The sequence below is a fragment of the Odontesthes bonariensis genome, chromosome 14 (genome assembly GCF_027942865.1).
Source record: "Odontesthes bonariensis isolate fOdoBon6 chromosome 14, fOdoBon6.hap1, whole genome shotgun sequence".
Lineage (NCBI taxonomy): Eukaryota > Metazoa > Chordata > Actinopteri > Atheriniformes > Atherinopsidae > Odontesthes > Odontesthes bonariensis.
This window is the reverse complement of record NC_134519.1, coordinates 24,598,507-24,618,963: the sequence shown is the minus strand read 5'-3', so window position 1 is coordinate 24,618,963 and position 20,457 is coordinate 24,598,507. Positions and strand designations below refer to the sequence as shown.

Genomic DNA, 20,457 nt, shown 5'->3' with positions numbered 1-20,457 from the left:
CCCATCCGACAATAAAGTCACAAGCCTTACCATCAAAACCATATGCATGGTTCTCACATTACTGGCATGGGGACGTTACAAAACAACTTTATAAACAGCATGTCACTCACCGGCTGGTTGTAGGCTCGCGCATGTGAAAGCCCAGAAGAGTCGATGGAGAATAATCCCATATACAAAACAATTATCTTCTCTAGAAAAACTGCGTTCAAGTATTTAAAACATTACAAGAATATTACTGGGCAAGTATTGTTGTAATGTTTTAAATACTTGAACGCAGTTTTTCTAGAGAAGATAATTGTTTTGTATATGGGATTATTCTCCATCGACTCTTCTGGGCTTTCACATGCGCGAGCCTACAACCAGCCGGTGAGTGACATGCTGTTTATAAAGTTGTTTTGTAACGTCCCCATGCCAGTAATGTGAGAACCATGCATATGGTTTTGATGGTAAGGCTTGTGACTTTATTGTCGGATGGGTTATAAAGTGGTGTGACGTTTCTGCAGTGTGCAAGTTGTTGTTTTACGTGGAAGGGTTAGCGCTTGCCCCTTAGCCACCACGTATTAGCCTCGCATGACATGCTGTGCGGACAGAGCGATCTTCACACAGGGAGCGCAGATACGCACCTCTCTGTGTCATACTATCATTATTTGACAACCTCTAGCAATGGAAACACGCTTCAAATGCCCCGGAGTTCCCCTTTAATGTTGCTGCACTTGTAGCTTGTGCTAAAAATACTGGATTGAAGAAACTACAGTAAGAACAGGGTTACCAGTTTGTAGTCAGCAACCCTGGACAAATGTGTTCACCCTGACCAAAACAGGACAACTAACTCACATCAAGCAGCCTGCTTCAACATGTGAAAAAAATCCTCTTAGGCTTAGAGGCTTATTATATTTACTAAGATGTTCCCCTAAAACCACTGTTCAGGTCAATCGTAGAAACAATTAATAGTAAGTAGATGTTGTATTGTAGTTAGTAAGCATGTAAATTAGTTACATAACGTCAAACATTGAACATTTTTCACCTTTATACTTAAATAATGGATGGATAAAAAAGTGAAATTCTGTAATATTCTTTTTTTCTCATTAAACAACTTAAACATTTTCTACAAAAATAAGATCAACTTTGCATATACATCCTTTGTAACTTGCTAGTTTAAATTACTTTTAGAAAAGCTATACAGGACCAAAACTGCAGGTGTACTGTTTGTATTCTACAACATGTGGGATACATTCTTTTCGTGTTTGTGTGGCTGTTTGTGGTTAAAGGTCACATGAAGGACTTAACTTCTCTAATCATTGGAAGAACTTACTCTCTTAAGTACTTCCTCAAAGTGTTTATCTTCCATTTTCAATGTTAAAAGACATTTTAAAAAACTCCATCAATCATGAATTATCATTAAAAAAAGAAAAAAAATTGTCATTGACAAAACTGGTCACATGCACTCATGTGTATGCATTCATTCCTGCTCTAGAGTATGCGTCTGCAGCAGTGGTAAAAATAGCCATCAAATAAAATTATGAGGAGACCTGCAGAGCAAAGAAGATTAACTATCCTTAGTGGATCAATTCATCTTTGCCACTGCAGCAGACTTCCAGACTCTGCAAGTTCAGACGGACTACAGACTTTTTCCACCTAATAGTGTTGTCAAACTCAGCCTAATTGATGGATGGTTGTAGTGTTAATAACTTAAAAAACTAGAACAGTTTGGCCTTTAATTCATATTTCCTTCACCAGACAGAAACAGCTTAAAAGGCAGAAACCATCTGGCTGGTCCAATTTAAACTCTGGAAATATACAACCCTGTCTTTCTATCACTTTTCTCTCTATTTTGAGTCCAGTTCCTTTCCGTCCACAGATTGAGTCCCAGCGACCTGCAGATTTGGGCGGGGCATCGCATGGCGCTCACTGACCTGCCAATCAACTGACCAACCAATCTACCACGGCGCAGTCACTTCCCTCTGGCCCTGCCCTTCATCTTGCCCACCGCAGCACCGAACCGACCGATCGCCTCTCAGTGTTTCTCTGGGGTCCAGCTTCCTGCTACCAACCCTGACCTTTGACCTCTTGATGACCCTGGCTTGAATTTTGGCCCTGTTAACTACAGAGAAGACCACGTGGTGTTTGTCTGTGTATCTCTGTGTGGGGTCCCACCAGCTTCTTTATCTTATGAAATTTCCTTGTTAGCACTGATTTAGATTACTTCAGCCCTAAACCCAAAATCTAACCCCATCACAAAAAAAAGATATATATACATACATACATACATATATATGTATATGTATATGTTAACACTTTTGAGCATAGTGAGTGTAGCCACCTTTTTCATAGACCTTGTTCAACCTATGACTCTAATTACTGTTTGAAAATTGTCACTGTAATGAGGCTTTGCTCTGGTCCCTGTGACTGGCCTTCACATTCCAAAACCTTCTAGATTTCCCAGCCTTGTTAAAAGACTTGCTACTTTTTGCCCCATTTTCATTTCCAGCACATCAGATGTCAGCAAGTCATGTCATTATCAGTGTCATCTTACAACTCACTTCTCATTATTTCATTGCAATTCTCATAGTATTGTTGCACCTTTTTGCCCCCATCAAACTTCACCACATGTTTATCTCTTCATTGTTAACACCGTGATACTCTGAGTTAGTAGTGATGAGTGCAGAGAAGTAGACTACAGTTGCTACGGATGGAGAAGCTGTTCAAAAAGATCTAGTATGAGCAAAAGATCAGTGCAAAAGATTTTTGAATGTATTTTTGTTGACCTGAAAGAAGGTTACTTGGACTACAGTTTTAAACAATTTGATCAAGTGATTAGTGCAAGATAATCATCAAGACAGGAAGAGGCTGGATAGATAAGCTCTGAGGCTCCTCTGGATGATCTTGGCTCAAAAAGGATTTGGCACTGAAAAGAGTTTTTTGACCTCAGAGTCAAATATTGTCAGTAACTCGAGATTGCACTGTTTTAACTTGATGTAGTGGTCTGTAACAGGAGCATTTCATTTTATGATAAGTATAAACTCTTAGAATTTAACCAATCACTGCTGCACCTTTTAGTCACTCAACGTGAAAGGATTGAAACACGGTATAAGACACTTGTAGGTAACAGTGCCAACAAGTGGCTCACAAGATGATTTTGAAAGGCTCGATCATACCAGCACATTAAATGGGAACATTTTGAAAGAGATTATGATTGAGAGACTTTAACATACATCAGTGGAATTGCCATGATCTATGTTCACTTGTACAGCCAGAGTAAAACCAGATATTTGGTTTGCATCAAGTTCAGTTTTAGTTCACTAGCTAGTTTGCGCTATAAGCAAGTTGTCTTGACAACAGTTGAAGCATTGAAGGAACGGAAACTTTACAATGGAGAATGCTGTCATTGCTGATTAGCTTTGTTTCTGATTAACTTATATTTTACAGTCCTTTGTCAGATTAAAAACTGTTCAACAAAAGAGAAAGAAGATGGGAATCGGTGTTAGCAAATATGCTAGCATGTTTTCAAGCTCAGTGTTTTTACCTCTCTTCTCAGGAAGGGATTGGTATTGTGTTTGATCATCCGTGCAAAATGTCAGGGCAGAATAAATGGCACAGATTAAAATTTGTGTTAACCAGCAATGGCATGCTTTCACCTGCAGTATTTTTTAGTTTGTTGTTATACCATGTTATACATAGGTCTGAGTATTTGCCTTCTCCGGGAATTAGAAGAATGAAACGGTAGAAGTAGTTATTCAACAGTATTTTACTGTTCACAGTTTGCAGGAACCTGAATCTGTAATCCTTTGATTTAAATCAGTCCAGGTCACAGGATATTAGGTCAAGCCCACAAACGACTTTGCATGTTTCAGCACTGGAGGCTCTTATTTACTAATTTGCTGTGGGGTTGATGAAAGTATTATAAAGCTACCATAGAATAAAAGTTTGATTAAAAAAAAAAAAAAAACATGCAACAAGCAGTAACTATGTCATTGTAATCTTGCAACCTGAAACCTTTAATCCGTTAATAAGCCCATACACTCAGATATCTTAACCTTTTGCGTGACATGAACTTAGGGGTACGTTTCTCACTACTTCAACACTGTTTTCCTCGTCCAGTCTTTACCCATACTGAAAGCTTTCATCATCCATCAGTTCAACTCATACGTCTGCACCCCTTGTGACGGACTCCAGCAGTTACAATGAGCATTAACAGCATTAACAGTTAGCTTAATATTATCAGAGACTGTGGTATTTCCTGCTTATATCCTTTACCCTGGCAGAGGGTGGGTGTGCAGAGCCATACCCTTTTGTGAAGTCCTCCTTCTAGGTGTTGCATTGAAGATTCTACTCTGTGATTTCTAATTAATTTTCTCACACACATAAGCACAGATATATGCAGGAAAGCACACACACATGCTTGTTGGTGTGTGCGTATGCACACGCAGATACACGGAAACGGTATGATACACACAAATCAACACCGTAAAATAAACGCAGCATGCTGATAATGACATAATTCCTCTGTATTGTACTGAACTGTTTTGGTAATCCACTCTGATATTCCTTAAAGAACTGTGTTAGTGTGTTGTTCCTGTCATAGTCATTGTCAGACATTTTCCACTTAAATTCACCCCATCCTGCCTTCTTTGCATCTCTTTCCAGCACTCTGACAGCAAAACAGTAATCTTAGTACGAAAGGCCTACTGTTAACTGAGCATATATATGATGCACAGACGGACAGAGATGGACAGACAACTGATGAAGTCATCCAATAGTTCTGAGACATGAGTGAGTTCAACTTCAGAGAGAGCTGTCAGTTAAAGGGAATAATGTTACATTCATGGCAAATCTGAAATTGGAACTTCTTAATGGTGATTTAGTGATTTACTTATACTAGCCTTTGGTAGACTGAACCTACCCAGAGCTACCAAGTCAATTGTAGTGAGTACTCACAGTAGCGGATGATCAAGCCTCTAGTTATCTGCCTCTCTGTCTGGCACTTATTTTATCCAACATCTGTAGTGTAAATAGATCAAAGTAAATAGCTTATTAAATGCTGTCTTGTGTTGTTATGATTATTTTTACATTTTTGCTTAGCTTTTTTCTTCTTCTTTTTTCTATAGGATATCACTGAATATATGAAAAAATATCAAATGCATGCATTTCTTGAATGTTAAAAAAAGAAAAAAAAAATCACACTACACTGGACAGCAGGAACTGTCCAGCTCCAAAATGCCATGAATGCAGCAGTATTTTAGTGAACCAGATCCAAGAACGACCAGCAAATTAGGGTGTTTGTACCAACCAGTGGAGTTTTAAGTGAACTTTCTAGTGACCTAAAACATTTTTTTTTTAACAGAAATCCACATTTAATCACCACACGCTCTGTTATAATCCAATCTTGAAGAGTAATAAGCCTGATAGCTACCATATCTGCTTGGTACAAAAGAAATGTTTCTAGTATTCTATTTCAAGGGATCACCTATAGTCGGTCTTAGATCAAATTCTACTGTAGATTCTTCCCAACACTGTGATTTGACTTTGAGTTAGACCAAAACAATTTTTATGTATTAAAAATATGAGCAGGAACAAGTCCTCCCTGCTCGCTGTGCATTAAAGGCTGGGATGGTCTCTGCTGAAAACACTGAGGGATTTTCTATGTGTTTGTGGCTTGCTGCCGTAGTTGTCAGATGTGTGAAGTGTTACTACTGCATCCATCCTGTAGAGAGCGCTGCTTGGCCTCTGGAACACTGATAGTCTGGCTCTGTGACTTAACAAAAGCTGACTGAGAAATCACCATTCACCTGAAGTCACCATTAGAGAAGCCACAGAAGAGTTCCATACCGTCTTCGTTTAAACTAGCACTATATTATTGTGTCTGGAACACCTAATACTATACAAATCATATAGATCATGTACGATTCCCCTACAAACTTAAAAGTCTTGTGCATTTGATCACAGTCTTGTTCGTTTCATGATGCACTCAAGTGATATAACTGTACTCAAGTGGCTTTACTGTATATTGGTAAAACTCAGCTGTGTACTGTGCGTATGTGCTTCTGGGAACAAAACAGTCTTGATAGTTAGGTAAACTTATGATAATTAAAGAGCATCGATCAAATACTCAACAGTTAAGACTGCACAATTAAAAGCACCATGTAAGCATATTTAATATTGTACCATTCCCATAAGTTGCCTGAAGGTAACACGCATCACCTGACTCATGCGTGACTAATATGTGAAAAGAAAAATGTGAACCTTTCTTCAGGAACAAAAGAACAAAGGTCTGTAAGCACTTTGATAGGTTTAGGGGCTGGATTATGTATAGGAGAATAGGAGCGAGTTGTAGTCTTTTTGTGTTTAAGAAGCTCATTGTAAGACTGTGTGACAATGTGAGGGGGTGCGTTGCTGTGCGTCTTTGAGGAACACGTCGGTGCCCCTTTAGCTTAGTGGATTGTAGTGGAACTTTGGTCATCGGTGTTGTGCTGTTGGCTTTGGCGGTTAAACACTCAATTTACCAGTCTGCCCGCGTGTTCCTCTCATTAACATTCACTGGTTCTTAGGTTCTGCCCAAGCTGCAAAGTCACATTTACTAAGTGGGTGCATTTACAATACAAGAGCCTCACTAACCTTTGAGCCACTGTTTTTTCTATTACATGCAGAAAGATGACTGGAATTAAAACAATCTCTGGTTGAACAAACTGCACTCACCATACAGCATGTCAAGTAATTCTAAGGGTTTTCATGCCTATCAAACAATTAAAAAGAAAACTTTCAGTCATGAATTTAAATAACAACTTCTTTATTCCTGCTGTTAAAGATGACCTGCTGGCCTTTTAGGCCTTTTAATGCCGTCATTCTTAAAATGTACGTAAAATCGTTCTGCATCTTTTCTTTTGCACCATATCTGACATCTGAGTTTCGAGTTCCCATGAAGCCGATTTACAAAATCTAAAATACCTTAAAGAATCCCTACAAATCAATAATTGTTTTCCACTGTTGGGCAAGGTACTGATGTATAAGAGATATAGTGCAAGACATGAGACACAAAAACATTTAAATACCTTTTTTTATGGGGACTTTAAGAACTTATTCAATAGGTAGCACCCTTCTCTTTTATATTAAAAAAACAGGTTGTGACGATAACTTGCAACAGAGGTGCCTGATAGTATTCCCTCCTGCTAGGCCAACATCATGGCTCATGGTAGAGCTAATAAAATTACATGTAAAAAAGATTCATTATTATTTAATGTTTATATTTATGATTGATTATTTATGAAATCCCAGTCGACTTGTGCCAGTTTGAGCATGTGTCAGCTATACTGGTTGAGTGTTACAGAGAAAGGCTTTTCATTACGTCATATCTCCTCACCCGATAAATAAAAAATAATGTACTAGTATTGTTTTTTGGTAGCTCTGCTTTCAATATCAGACTCAAAAATCCAATATTGCTCAGCCAAAACTTTACAGGCTGTATACTATCCAGTAGATGTAACTGTAGTTCCAAACTTCCCCCTTAATATTCAGTCAATGGACCTCCTTAACATCACAATCACAGGGATATGATCAACTTTAAGACTATATTATTCATTTAGCACTCAGTATGAACTTGCACCGGCAGGTGTGAGATGAATTTACCATTACTTTGCAGCTTGGACAAAGAGCAACAACCAGATTCACCCAAATGTGTGTTCACAACTGTTTGATTCCCCAGTTATAACGACACCCTTCCACTAGTTTCTCACTCTGTCCCTTGTATATAGACACTACTGTATTTTTATCACTCCAGAAGTATCTCAAAATCAACAAATCAAACAAAATGAAACCTAAAAAGAAACCTGACTTCTTAACAGGGTGTTGTGAATGTTACCAGTTGAGCGTTCATGTTCACAAACCTGTTACCGTTTAGCTTGATAATGGTGTTATTATAAGACTGAAAGCAAAGGGAAGGAAAAGTGTACTTTTTCTTTTTTCAGTCTGCCTTTTTTCCACCAAGAAAAGGGCTGCTGAACTTTCAAGAATGTTTTTAAAAAAATGTATTTAAGGTGCAAGATTATGAATACGTGTATGAGATTTGTCTCTGTTCTGTTCTGGAAGATAGATGAAAACACTAATTATGTATTCAGGCTGCAGAGCAGGAAGGGAGGCAGTGTGTGGAGGTGTGATCTGATAGAAGCTAAAGGACGCACCTCAAAATGAACCAACTTGAGTTCATTGAAACGAGAGGTAATGACATGATTGGGTTTGAAATGCACCAACACACACTGGCCAACTCTCTCCTCTGTGTACCACCACGCCTCAGTCAGACTAACAATAACCAGACTTTGTCTTTTGGCATGTGGCGTTAAGTCCTGTCTTGTATTAAACAGCTCCTATGTTGACACCCGGACATACCTACCAACACTGGACTGAATTGAGGCAAGTCTACGACCAAATTATATTCTCAATGTCAAAAATAGGGCAACATTTTGGACCAGTTTGCTCCATTGAATATCAAATTGCTCTTCAAAGATTGTAAAACTCAGATAAATATAAAGAAAAGAAAAAAAATGCTTGAAATGCACCAGGAGAAGAAAAGAAACAGAATAAAAGGGAGTGTTGGTAGATATTCACTTTGGAGCCCCAAACTGTGTCTCCCTTATACAGAGGCTTGTCAGCACTACAGCACTGAAAAAGAAGCAGACTATACTTGTATCTTTACCACATGAATTGCAAGTACTGACTGGCTCCCCAGTGAAACCAATGAGCTGTTTGAATGTCAAGGGGAGAGGAAAGTGAAAACATGATGTTGAACTATATTCTGTAAGCTGTATTTCAGTCCTCTGCTTGTCCTCACATACCAACTGTTGGGTGAGAAAACTGAGACAGCTGGCAAAGCAGCTCTCCTTTCAGTGCTGTGGGGTGGATCCTCTGTAGTGTGTGCAGTATTATTGTGTAGGGCACAACACCATAGCAAGAGCATGCAGGAGACAACTAACAAACCACTGGTTGTAAGAGGCATCTGTTCTATTAGATAGCGCTCATCTCCCCCTCCAATTCTGAATATTTGGTATGAAAGAGATGTTCATTGTGATAACTAGTGATGTGAATATTAATCATAAAATAAAAAGATGAGCAAAACTGTGTCACTGCTATGTCATTTCTTCACACATGTACTGTACCGTACTTAATATATGTTTTTACACATTGACTGACCTCCTTAACAGATAGTGCCTGTATTCATAGAACTAGTATTAGTAAGGGGAGTTTACGCACAGTTCTGTTTTAGATGAGATGGATTGGATGCACATGCAGCTCTGGAACTAAATAAAACGAGCTGATTTAGACAAAGATACCTTCTTTTACTAACACTCGTTTTTTCTCAAAAATACATGAGGGTGTTGTAGAATCATGCATATCTCCTAGTTATATGTGAATACAGTCATGTCCAAAAATATTCAGTTAAGAACATCATTTTTGTAGTTTTCGCCTTTGTACACCACCACAGTGAAATTGTTGTCTTGCAGCTGAACGCTATTCTTTTTATATTCTCACTTTTAGTCTTTTTAAATATTATTTTCCTTGCCAGTGATATTACTCCACATTGTGTTTTTCAGTAGTAAAACGCGTGGAGGGAAAGCTGTGGAATAAGACTGGTTTCCATATTATAAAGAACATATTCTCTCACATATTACAGAATGAGAGAGTTGCAAAAGGAACGCGTATCAATATTACCGAGGGGCGAGAATGTGAAAAAGATTTGGTGATTAGCCTAACTGAAAAAGGTAATGGGATGCAGGTGTGTTGAAGTAGGAACGCACTAAGCAGTGGGCAGAGGGGGAATAGCAGGTGTAAAATATGGAAAAAATCTGAATCTTTGGGAGTTGTTGTAACTTCTACTTAGCCGTAAAGACATCAATTGAGGACAATTGAATAATGATTATATGATTTTGTAATGGTGGTATATTGTAGGCAGACTTGAATATTGGATGCCATTCCAAGTTTTAGCTAGCTATAACTTGATTTGGAGCTGCAATTTGCAGCCACCTGCTTGTATTTCGTCTGGATTTGGTGTAATGTGTATTTCAGTAACTGTATGGCTGACAGCAAAATCCAGAGGTTAGTTAGCTGCAAAATTGTCAGCCCGCAATAACCCATGTAAGTAGACTTCTCTTTCTATCCTTATGTTTTGTTTGTTTTTGTGAAAATGTTTACGGAATACTTAACAAAACAAACATGGCGGTGTAACGTCAAATGCTGTGACGCAGTTACATTACGAATTTCATTGGCTCATGCCTTTTGACCTGAGATGCGGCGCCGTTGTATTTGAGGGACCGGTATGGAAGTTTTTCTGTGCCATCAGAGTTCGAATACGAATTTCAAATATTGAATTTTTATAGCATCAAAATCTATGGCAGCCCATTTCCGCCATGAAAGAGAAAATAAAAGACCAACAGGAAGTCATAATTTCGACTTTCAAAGTCATAATTATGAGATAGAAAGTCATAATTATGAGATTCAAAGTCATAATTATGAGATAGAAAGTCATAATTATGAGATTAAAAGTAATAATTTCGACTTTCAAAGTCATAATTATGAGATTCAAAGTCGTAATTTCGACTTTCAAAGTCATAATTATGAGATTCAAAGTCATAATTTCGACTTTCAAAGTCATAATTATGAGATATAAAGTCATAATTATGAGATTCAAAGTCATAAGTATGAGATAGAAAGTCATAATTATGAGATTCAAAGTCATAATTTCGACTTTCAAAGTCATAATTATGAGATTCAAAGTCATAATAATGAGATTCAAAGTCATAATTTCGACTTTGAAAGTCATAATTATGAGATCGAAAGTCATTATTATGAGATTCAAAGTCATAATTTTGACTTTCCGAAACTGACAATTTCTCATTTTTTTCCAGTAGACATGCTGTCTTGTCTGAGGATGAGATTTACACAGTATTCCATTTGATCAGTCTAACCAGTGAAAAACAGTAGTCTAACCATTTTTTTCCCCCCTTTTTAATGGATTATAAACAAATTGAGGTGTATTTCAGATGTGGTTTCACCAATGATGAAATTCTTGCTTTCCTGGCTGAGGTTCATGGGGTTATTCTTAGCAAGAGGACACTTGAAAGGATTCTTAATAAGAAGAAACTTTGGCGCCGAAAGAACAAAACTGATGCGAGTGTCGTGGCAGCTTTCATTCGACAGCAACTTGAAACCTCTGGACAGTGTCACGGATATCGATGGATGCACCAAAAATGTTGGATGAATGGTCTTGTTACAGACAGGGAAACAGTTCGAGTCCTTTTACGCTTACTAGATGGTGAAGGAGTGGACCTAAGGTCAAGAAATCGACTGAGGAGACGGGTTTACTATAGTCGTGGTCCAAACTATGTTTGGCATATGGATGGCTATGATAAGCTCAAACCATTTGGAACTGGGATCAACGGTTGCATTGACGGTTTTTCCAGAAGGCTAATATGGCTTGAGGCATACAAAACAAATAATGATCCAAAAGTCATTGCTGGATACTTCATGGATGCAGTGACTAAAGCCGAGGGTTGTCCTGAAAGAGTGGATTTAGGGACAGAAAATGTTCATGCGGCTGACATGCAAAGATTTTTGCATCTTACAGAAGATCAACCTGAAAGTGGTAATGTAATATTTGGTCCAAGCACTGGAAATCAGCGGATTGAAAGATGGTGGTTGATCCTGCGAAGTGAATGTTTCCAGTTTTGGATGGACCTCTTTGACAAACTGAAAGCAGATGGACACTTCTCGGACAGCTTCTTGGACAAAGCCTTTATTCAGTTCTGTTTTCTCCACATAATACAGGTGAGCTTGATTTGAGCCGCTCTGTCTTACACCTTCTCACCTATTGAAAATATTTATAATTGCTATAAAGTTATTATAATGTGCAAAGATTTATTTTCTGAGTATGATACTAAATTAATAGCATATCTTAAATATTGCAAAGATTGCATGTTTGGATAGTTGCTTGAATGAAATCTCCCCGTTTTTAGATGGATAGCAGTGATGCTAGATTCATATTTCTGTTTTACTTTTGAATGCTTATTTCAAGGCAATGAGTCTAGTTTGGTTGTTATTTTCTTCTAGAAAGAACTAAATGAAGTTGCTTCAGCTTGGAACCACCACAAGATACGTCCAGCACATAATTCACGAAGTCCTCATGGGCGCCCATCCATAATGTACACAGTACCTCAGGTGTATGGAACCAGAGACTATCTACACAGCATCAATCTGAACAGGGTTGAAGCCTGCTTGGAAAACTGTGTTTTCAAAGACTTTCCATGCGATGAAGATGTCTTCAGTATCTGTGTGGACCTGATTTCAGAGCATAACCTGGATGTCACAGATGATGTGTTTGCAACAATTGATCTATATATAAGACTCAGACAGTTGAGTACCAGTGATTTGGAACTGTAGTGATAAATGTAAAAACATTTTGTTGCGTTGACAGTTTGCTACCTTGTCACTAATTTGGACTTCAGAAGACATTTCCTGGGAGTACCTGCATTTGCTTCAGCACATTGTTGCACCAGTATAAAGATGGGTCAAAGCCATTCACAAGCTCTGTAACCAAGTTAGAAGAAACGCTAAAATAATAAGATCAATGCATGCTGAGCTGATAAAATAATCAATATATTGATACATTACACAAGTATGGTCAGATGGTTTTTGATTTTGATATTTTCCCTTTATTATCAATTTCACTTCATTACAGTTTGAACATTATGTTGATTTTAAATAGGAAATAAAGGAATTGAAAACTGCTGTTGAAACCTAATTTTTCATGTGTGCATCCCAATGCTGATTTAAAGCCCCCACCCCAAAAAAAATCACACTTAAATTGAGAAAGTGGTTTATTGTATTTCAAAATTTAAAAAAAAAATATGTCCATAACCATTACAGAAGGCTTTGAGTTATTTTTTTAAATAATTTTTAAAAATAATGACAAATAATGCTTCAAGGTGTAAAAAAAAAAAAAAGAATAACCGAAAAAAAGTGTTCTTTCTCAGCTGTTTTCTGGTTAAATCTGATATTGAGCTACTGCAATGGCATCAATCTGTTATTGAAGATATAAGTAAGCATAACCTTAAAATAACAGCAATATAAATAAAATGCTGAGTAAACAAAAGAAACGTTTTCATGAATAAGGATAAATAAAACACTCTGTTCCATTTGTTCCAGAACTACAGAGTAGAAACATGTTCATGCACAGAACATTTAAAGTATGTGACTGATATAAGAAACAAAACATCAGAAATTATTCATAAATGATTTATACAACCAAGAGCTGCTTGTTTACAAGCATGGTGGCCATATCTCAATTTTTAACTGTGGAATAAGCCAGCTTTTGTGGCCTCAAGTAAAATGATTAAAAGTAAAAAAAAAATCATAGCAGCAATACAAAATCTTTTAATTAAACCCAAAATATTGAGGAAATACATTTTACTGCAGACTCAAATTTATGTTTTAAACTTTTTCTTTAACTTTGGTGTACTTTAACAGAAAAAAACAAACACCAGTAGGAGAGTGCCTAGGTCCGTGTAACGCTTTGCAGTGCTTTGATCCATTTTTAGAATTCACATGAAAAAGATGAAAATTGGGTTCAAAACTTCAATTTTCAATTTTGAAACTAGTCCGTAAATAGATAAATAGCGTTATTTTTATTCAGTCGATGATCAAACACGATGAAAAAACAAAATATCAACTGAAACTAAAGTAAAATTTATTGATGTATTCTTTGTAATTTTTGTAATATCTTTTTATTTTTCAAAGGACATTCAATAATACAATTAATACAAACATAAATTGTCTTTCTTCATATGGCTTGCAAGCACAGCCCTTTTACAGACAGCCGTTCCACTTCCTATTCGCCCCATTATAAAAAATTTGGCTGCAGTTCAGTTGATTTTCTCTGGGGGCGCTGGCGAGCGAGTGCAGAATGACTATTTTCCATAGGGCTGGCGCTAATAACTCAAAAAATGTCCCCGCTAGCGGCTGAAACCTGAAAATAATACTGTGATTTCTGACAGAGGGATGTGGATTTATATCGAAAGTACAATAACCTGGGAGTTATAGCTTTCTGTTTTCTTACAGGTCTGGCATTTGCGAGTCAGTATCCGCTAGCATCTAGCTAACGGAATCTGAAGAACGCACGGCTGATTACGACCGGCTGCTTTATGGCACTCGTCCACTGTGCCAGAGTGCTAACCTGGTGCTGCTAACAACAACCAAAGCTAAACCAGAGGCTAGTCAGAGAGTATGTAAAAGGGCTGTGCTGAAATCTGTAACTATTTGAGCTAACCCCTCTCTGCTAGCTCAGCGCTAGGACTGACCATGCCGTAAAGTGATGCCACATGCGTGACGTCACTCGGGATGCAATACTGACAATAAATGTGTATTTTAAACAAATCTAGTGAGTCTAAAAAATCAAACCAAGTGCCGTTTGAAAGGATAATTTATCCTGCCTTTAGGAAAATTAAAATGAAAAAATATAAAAAATTATATCCAAAGCAATGGCTGGATCTAAGGTGGATTTCATAGTACCACCATAGAGTTCGGCGTGCTCTGCACTGCTTCGTTGGCGCCCCTAGAGTGCAGTACCACCCGGAAATAGCCGCCAGTTTTCCCTCTCCTCATAATAGAGACTCTCTGTTGCAAGTCCTTTTAAAGAATTATTTTCCCACGTACCCCCCACCCCCCATTCATATTCCCACCCACCCCACCCTCTTACTCCTCCAACAGCCCCCCCCCCCCCACACCCCCCACCCATAACCACCCACCCCACCCTTTTACTCCTCCAACACCCCCCTCCCCCCCACCCATACGGGGATGATCCAAAACACAACATTGTATGAAAAAGAAGAGAGAAGAGAAGTTATGTTAATGAAAAAGAAAATACATATATATTAAAAACATAAAACTTGGGCTAATTCCTAAAATGAAAAATAAATCCATAAATAAATAAATAAGATAAAAAAAAAAAAAAGTCTAATAATGTCTCGTAAAACCCACCCCCATGTCCCGTCATACCTCCATATGTATATCCATAAATGCCCAAGTGTCTGTTAGGGCCTATGCATATATAGTATATATACACGTATAATTGTTAATGTTGGCGGGGTGGGGGGGCTTTGCTTTCAACCTCAATATGTACATATAGTTACTAACCAGCATAAGAGAAAAAGAAAAAAGCGGAATGCCAATATCGTGTCTAGGTTTATCCCTCTACTTGTTCAAGTTTGTCAAACCTGAAATTATAGGACGCCAAAGATCATCAAAAAGATAACCCTTGTCATATTTCTCCAAAGTCATTTTCTCTAAGGGCAAGAAAGAGGATAATTGATCCACAAACATCTTAAAAGATGGGGGTACTTCATTCTTCCAGAATATAAGTATACATTTCTTTGCAAAATGAGTTATCAAAATGAATAATCTTCTTTTCGACTGATCCAACGCTAAGGCCTTTGTATCCTTGAGTAGATATAGACTACTGGACAGTTCGAACTGTCTATCCAAAACTACTTCAGTAAATGAGTGGATTGAGCTCCAGTAATTTTTTAAGAGGCCACAATCCCAAAACATATGCATGAACGTCCCTTCCGCCTTACTACATCTTTGGCAAACAGCTGTGATATCTTTTGATATTTTATGCATTTTTGAAGGGGTTAGATAGGTTTTGTAGATAAATTTGAAATTACCTTCTTTGATTTTGTTACTTGTAAAGGGGAAGTGAATGTTGTTACAAATATTTAACCATGCATTATCATCAAATTTTTTCCCCATGTCCTTCTCCCATATTTTCCTAACCAACACAAATGATGATGGGCTTTCTTTTATCATAAGGTTGTAAAATATACTAATTCTTCCTTTTAAGGTTTCTGAGGAGAGCAACAACTCCTCTAATTCAGATATTTCAAACCTTAATCGTTTTTCTTTAATGAGAGCTGTGATAACGCTTCTTAGCTGTAAATACTTAAAGAATAGCGTGTCTGGGAGCTCAAACTGTAGCTTTAAATCTATAAATGATTTGACCTTAAAGTCCATTTTTAACATGTCCTTAAATTGTATTATACCAACATTAGTCCATTGACTTGTATTAGACAGGGTAGATTGAGATTTAAGGTCTGGATTTAGAAAAATAGGTGAATGAACAGAGGTACCAGAGGACAATCCCATTTTCTTTCTACATTTTTTCCACGTTTGTAAGGTGTTAGTAACAGTAAAACACTTGTCAATATTCTTTAGTTTTTCAAAACGATCTATGAAAGGAAGGGAGCTGAGGAGCAACGGTTCAACCAGTTTTGACTCAATATTCACCCATATTGATTCTTGTCTCATTGTTATCCATGAAACTAGGTTCCTTATTTGTGCTGCCCAAAAGTAATACTGAAGATTCGGTAATCCCAGACCTCCAGAAGCTTCAGGCTTCATAAGCGTAGATAAACTAATGCGAGGCTTTTTATTTCTCCATATAAATCTCGAGATACAGTTATTGGTCAATTTGAAAAATTCTACCGGGAGGGAACAAGGGAGCATCTGAAACAGAAAAAAAATCTTGGGAGAACGTTCATTTTAATTAAATTTATTCTCCCTAAGAGCGATAATGGTAGTGAGGTCCACCTTGATGATGCTGATCTGACCTTGGATGAGAGAGTAGTATAGTTTTCTAGAAATAAGTTATCCAATTCTGGGGTAACGAATATGCCCAGGTACTTAAAGCCTTTTGGAGTGGGGTTGAATCCACTCAAAGCTAGCATTTTTGCAGTTGGTGTCATGTGCAGAAAAATCGCATTGGACTTATGGGGATTAATCTTATATCCTGAATATTTGCCAAATTCACTAATTGTACTTAGTATTACTGTTACTTCTAACAAATGTGGTGAGCGGCTCGATCATTATAGCAAAGAGTAAGGGTGACAGAGGACACCCCTGCCTTGTTCCTCTAGTTAGAGAAAAGGAGTTTGAACAGTGTCCGTTTGTAATGACTGCCGCTTTGGGGCCGTTATAAATACTTTTAATCCAATTATTAAAGTTATCGCCTATTTTAAATTTATCAAGGACAGAGAGAAGAAAATTAAATTCCACCCTATCAAATGCCTTCTCTGCGTCTAGAGAGAGAAGCAGAGAAGATTTTTGCTGATTATTGAGGCAATTAATTATATTTAACGTTCTTCTTATATTATCAGCTCCATATCTGCCTTTTATGAAACCTGACTGGTCAGGGTTGATAAGTTTGGGTAGGATAGACTCCAGCCTTTTAGCTAAGAGTTTGGTGATAATCTTATAATCATGGTCCAAAAGACTTATAGGCCGATAGAAGAATAGTGTAGGGGATTTTTACCACATTTAAGTAGGACACTGATGTGACCCAGGTTCATTGTTTGGGGGAGTGTATTATTCTCGCAAAAATTATTCACCATTGCCATAAAAATAGGGCGGATTTCAGGCCAGAACTCCTTGTAAAAATCAACAGAGAAGCCGTCTGGTGCTGGACTTTTATTTAAAGGCATTGAGTTAATTGTAGCCAGTACTTCTTCTTCTGTAAATGGAGAATTTAACATTTGATTATCTGAAAGAGAAACTTCCGGTAATTTAATTTTTCTTAAGTAATCTTCCAATTTTTCTTGAGAAAAGCCCTGTTGTGATTTATAGAGATTATTATAGAAGTTGAAAAAAGTATGATTGATTTCCTGAGGATGATATGTTATTTTATTTTCTGATGTATATATAGCTTTTATGGTCTTTTCAACTTGCTCCTTTTTTATTTGATATGCTAATAGTTTACCTCGTTTGTTACCCAGTTCGTAATCTTTTTGTTTAGTCAAGTATATTTTATGCGGAGTTTCCTCAGATATTATAGTGTTTAATTTAGCTTTGGCAGTAGTTAGATGAATCCAGTTATCCTCTGTAGGAGTCGATTTATGGAGGCTTTCCTTCAATATTACTTCTTTCTCTATATCTTTTCTTTTCCTTAGTTTGTCTCGGTTTTTAAATGAGACGTAAGAGATGAGTAGGCCTCCCAAATGATATTAGGCTCTAATAAGGGGTTGTTGTCTTCTTTAATATAGTTTAATATCCACTCCCGTACACTTGATTTAAGTTTATTGTCCTTAAGCAAAAAAGGGTTAAATCTCCATCTTTTAAATAGAGGCCTATTCTGTTCCCATTGAATCTTAGGTGCTGTTTACACATACCCGGGTATTTTGATAAACGCATATTTTCTAACCTTCGTTTGCAAAAATAACTAGGTGCACACAGCCCCGTTTTTAAAAAAAACACGTCTACATTGATCAGCATAAAAACGCTATCAAGAGCTGTTAAATTACGCCAAGCCTGACGGTGGCAGTGTTAGAACAATGAGAATTCCACACAAGCCAATCAGAAGCCTAATAGAGAACCGCTGACAGGAAGAACTTCGAAAAAATGTATTTCGTTGTTCCTATGTTTCCCAAACGTATTATGTGAGGTACTGTACAGTTCTTCACACAGCAGTGATTTCCAGGCATGTTCTTGCAATTCCGGACTGTTTAAACTTACTGATTTAAAAACACACGCGTACACTGTAAACGAACGGAGAGAATGGCGTTTTCACCCTAGCATCCTGCCAACATGGCGGATAGGGGCGGGGCTCTGTACTATGACGACAACTCCTCATTCTCAATTGCCCAAAACTCCGTTTTTGTCTCTTTCAACCAGTTTATACACAAACGCTAAATGGAGTTTTTAAAAAATCTCCACTTTTGCCGGAGTTTTTTTTAAGCCTCGTTTTCAGAGGAAAAAACTCTGTTTGTGTATAAACGAAAGGCACAAATGAAGGGAAAGGTCTTCGTTTATCAAAATACCCGGGTATGTGTAAACAGCACCTCAATGTGGATTCTGGAGTGATCTGAAAGAATAATTGGATATATATTGCACTTAGATATCATATACATATAGTTGGTAGGAACCAAAAAGTAATCTAGCCGAGAGTAGGAGTTGTGCGCATGAGAATAAAATGTATAGTCTCTGGACTCTGGATGTAGTTCCCGCCAGACATCAATTAGATCGCAGTCTGCGGTCAGTCCACGAAGAACCTTGGCCGATTTGGGATTGGAGGCCTTGGCCTGGTTTGATTTATCCTTCAAGCCCAACGTAACATTCAGGTACCTCCCATGATACCAAACCCTTTACATTTTTCATTAAACAGAAGTACCATGTCGAAAAAAAAGGATGGTTCATCTGAATTCGGAGCATATATATTTAGAAATGTCAATGGAGTACCATTAAGGGTCCCCGAAATTAAAACAGACCTACCATTTGGATCTGTTATTAAATTATCCAAAATGAAATGGACATCTCGATTCACTAAAATGCAAGTCCCTCTACTGTGAGATTTATATGAAGAGAAATAAACTTGGCCGACCCAATCAGTTTTAAGTCTACAATGTTAGATATCTGAAAGATAGGTTTCTTGTAGAAATACTATGTCTGCTTTATCCGCCTTCAACACAGATAGTATTTTCCTCCTTTTTGAGGGGTTACCTAAACCTTTAACATTCCATGAAATAATATTCAAGTCAGTCGTATTGGATCACCATTCAAAATGAAAATCATTATTTGTATATACACATGAGAACAGATAACTACATCGCTATCTATGTACATAATAGCAGTTGCCCTAAAGAAGTAAACAGAAAAAGTTAAACTGAGAAGGTAAACAAAAAACGTTAAGCCCTTAAAATAAACAAAAAATAAGGTATAATGAACCAAGACATTAATTGGAAAATCCCGAAACCCTCCTAAACCTTTTTTAGTAGGCCAAAGGAAGTTAAGATACCATAAGAACAAAATTGAAAAAAGTAAACAAAAAAATAAACACAGAAGGAAGAACATAATCATGTCTTCCTAGATTTCCGGCAGCTTGGAGCACCTTTCCACAGTGCTGTTTAGTAAACAAATAGAGACCTTTAAACAAAACTTTGCATAATTTATATAATCCTGAAGCATGTAGGTTATAATAAGGGCTACATAATGCTATCTACATAAATGGAGAGAAAATAAAAATCCCTTTATTTAGGCTACCTATTAAATAACCTACTCAGCCTAGAAAGGTCCATTCATATTGTTCTTCACCCATAAGGCATTGGAGAAGTGTGTAGCAGAGACTAGAGTAAAACAATGGCATCAATAGTGTCCAGTAAAGTAGACCTTTGAAATAACAAAACTTTATCAACCAGCGAGAGGGGAGGAGAAAGAAAAGTTTTTTTTTTATTAATTTTTTTATTCCTTCCTTTAAAAAAATAAAATAAGGGAGAATTGAATTCTCCTACTTCCAATGCTCTTGGTGAGATGTCAGCTACCTCCTCCTCCGGCTGATGAGGGGTTAATCAACCCGTGACGCTGTGACGTTGTGCTGTGTTTACGGAAGGAGACACGCACACGTCTGGGAAAGTTACTTTAGCATTCAAAACTAAT

At 37.3% G+C, this 20,457-nt stretch overlaps 1 protein-coding gene across 7 annotated transcripts in view; it reads left to right on the top strand.

Annotated features, from left to right (window-relative positions):
- map4l (microtubule associated protein 4 like) overlaps nt 1–9,107 on the top strand; it is a 91,703-nt gene extending 82,596 nt beyond the window's left edge. For all 7 annotated transcript variants that reach the window (XM_075483733.1, XM_075483736.1, XM_075483732.1 and 4 more), the window contains one exon: nt 1,859–9,107. In XM_075483733.1, the coding sequence (XP_075339848.1) occupies nt 1,859–1,863 (5 nt within the window). In that variant the 3' untranslated portion in view covers nt 1,864–9,107. The remainder of the gene's footprint in view (nt 1–1,858) is intronic.
- Nucleotides 9,108–20,457: the final 11,350 nt, after the last annotated feature.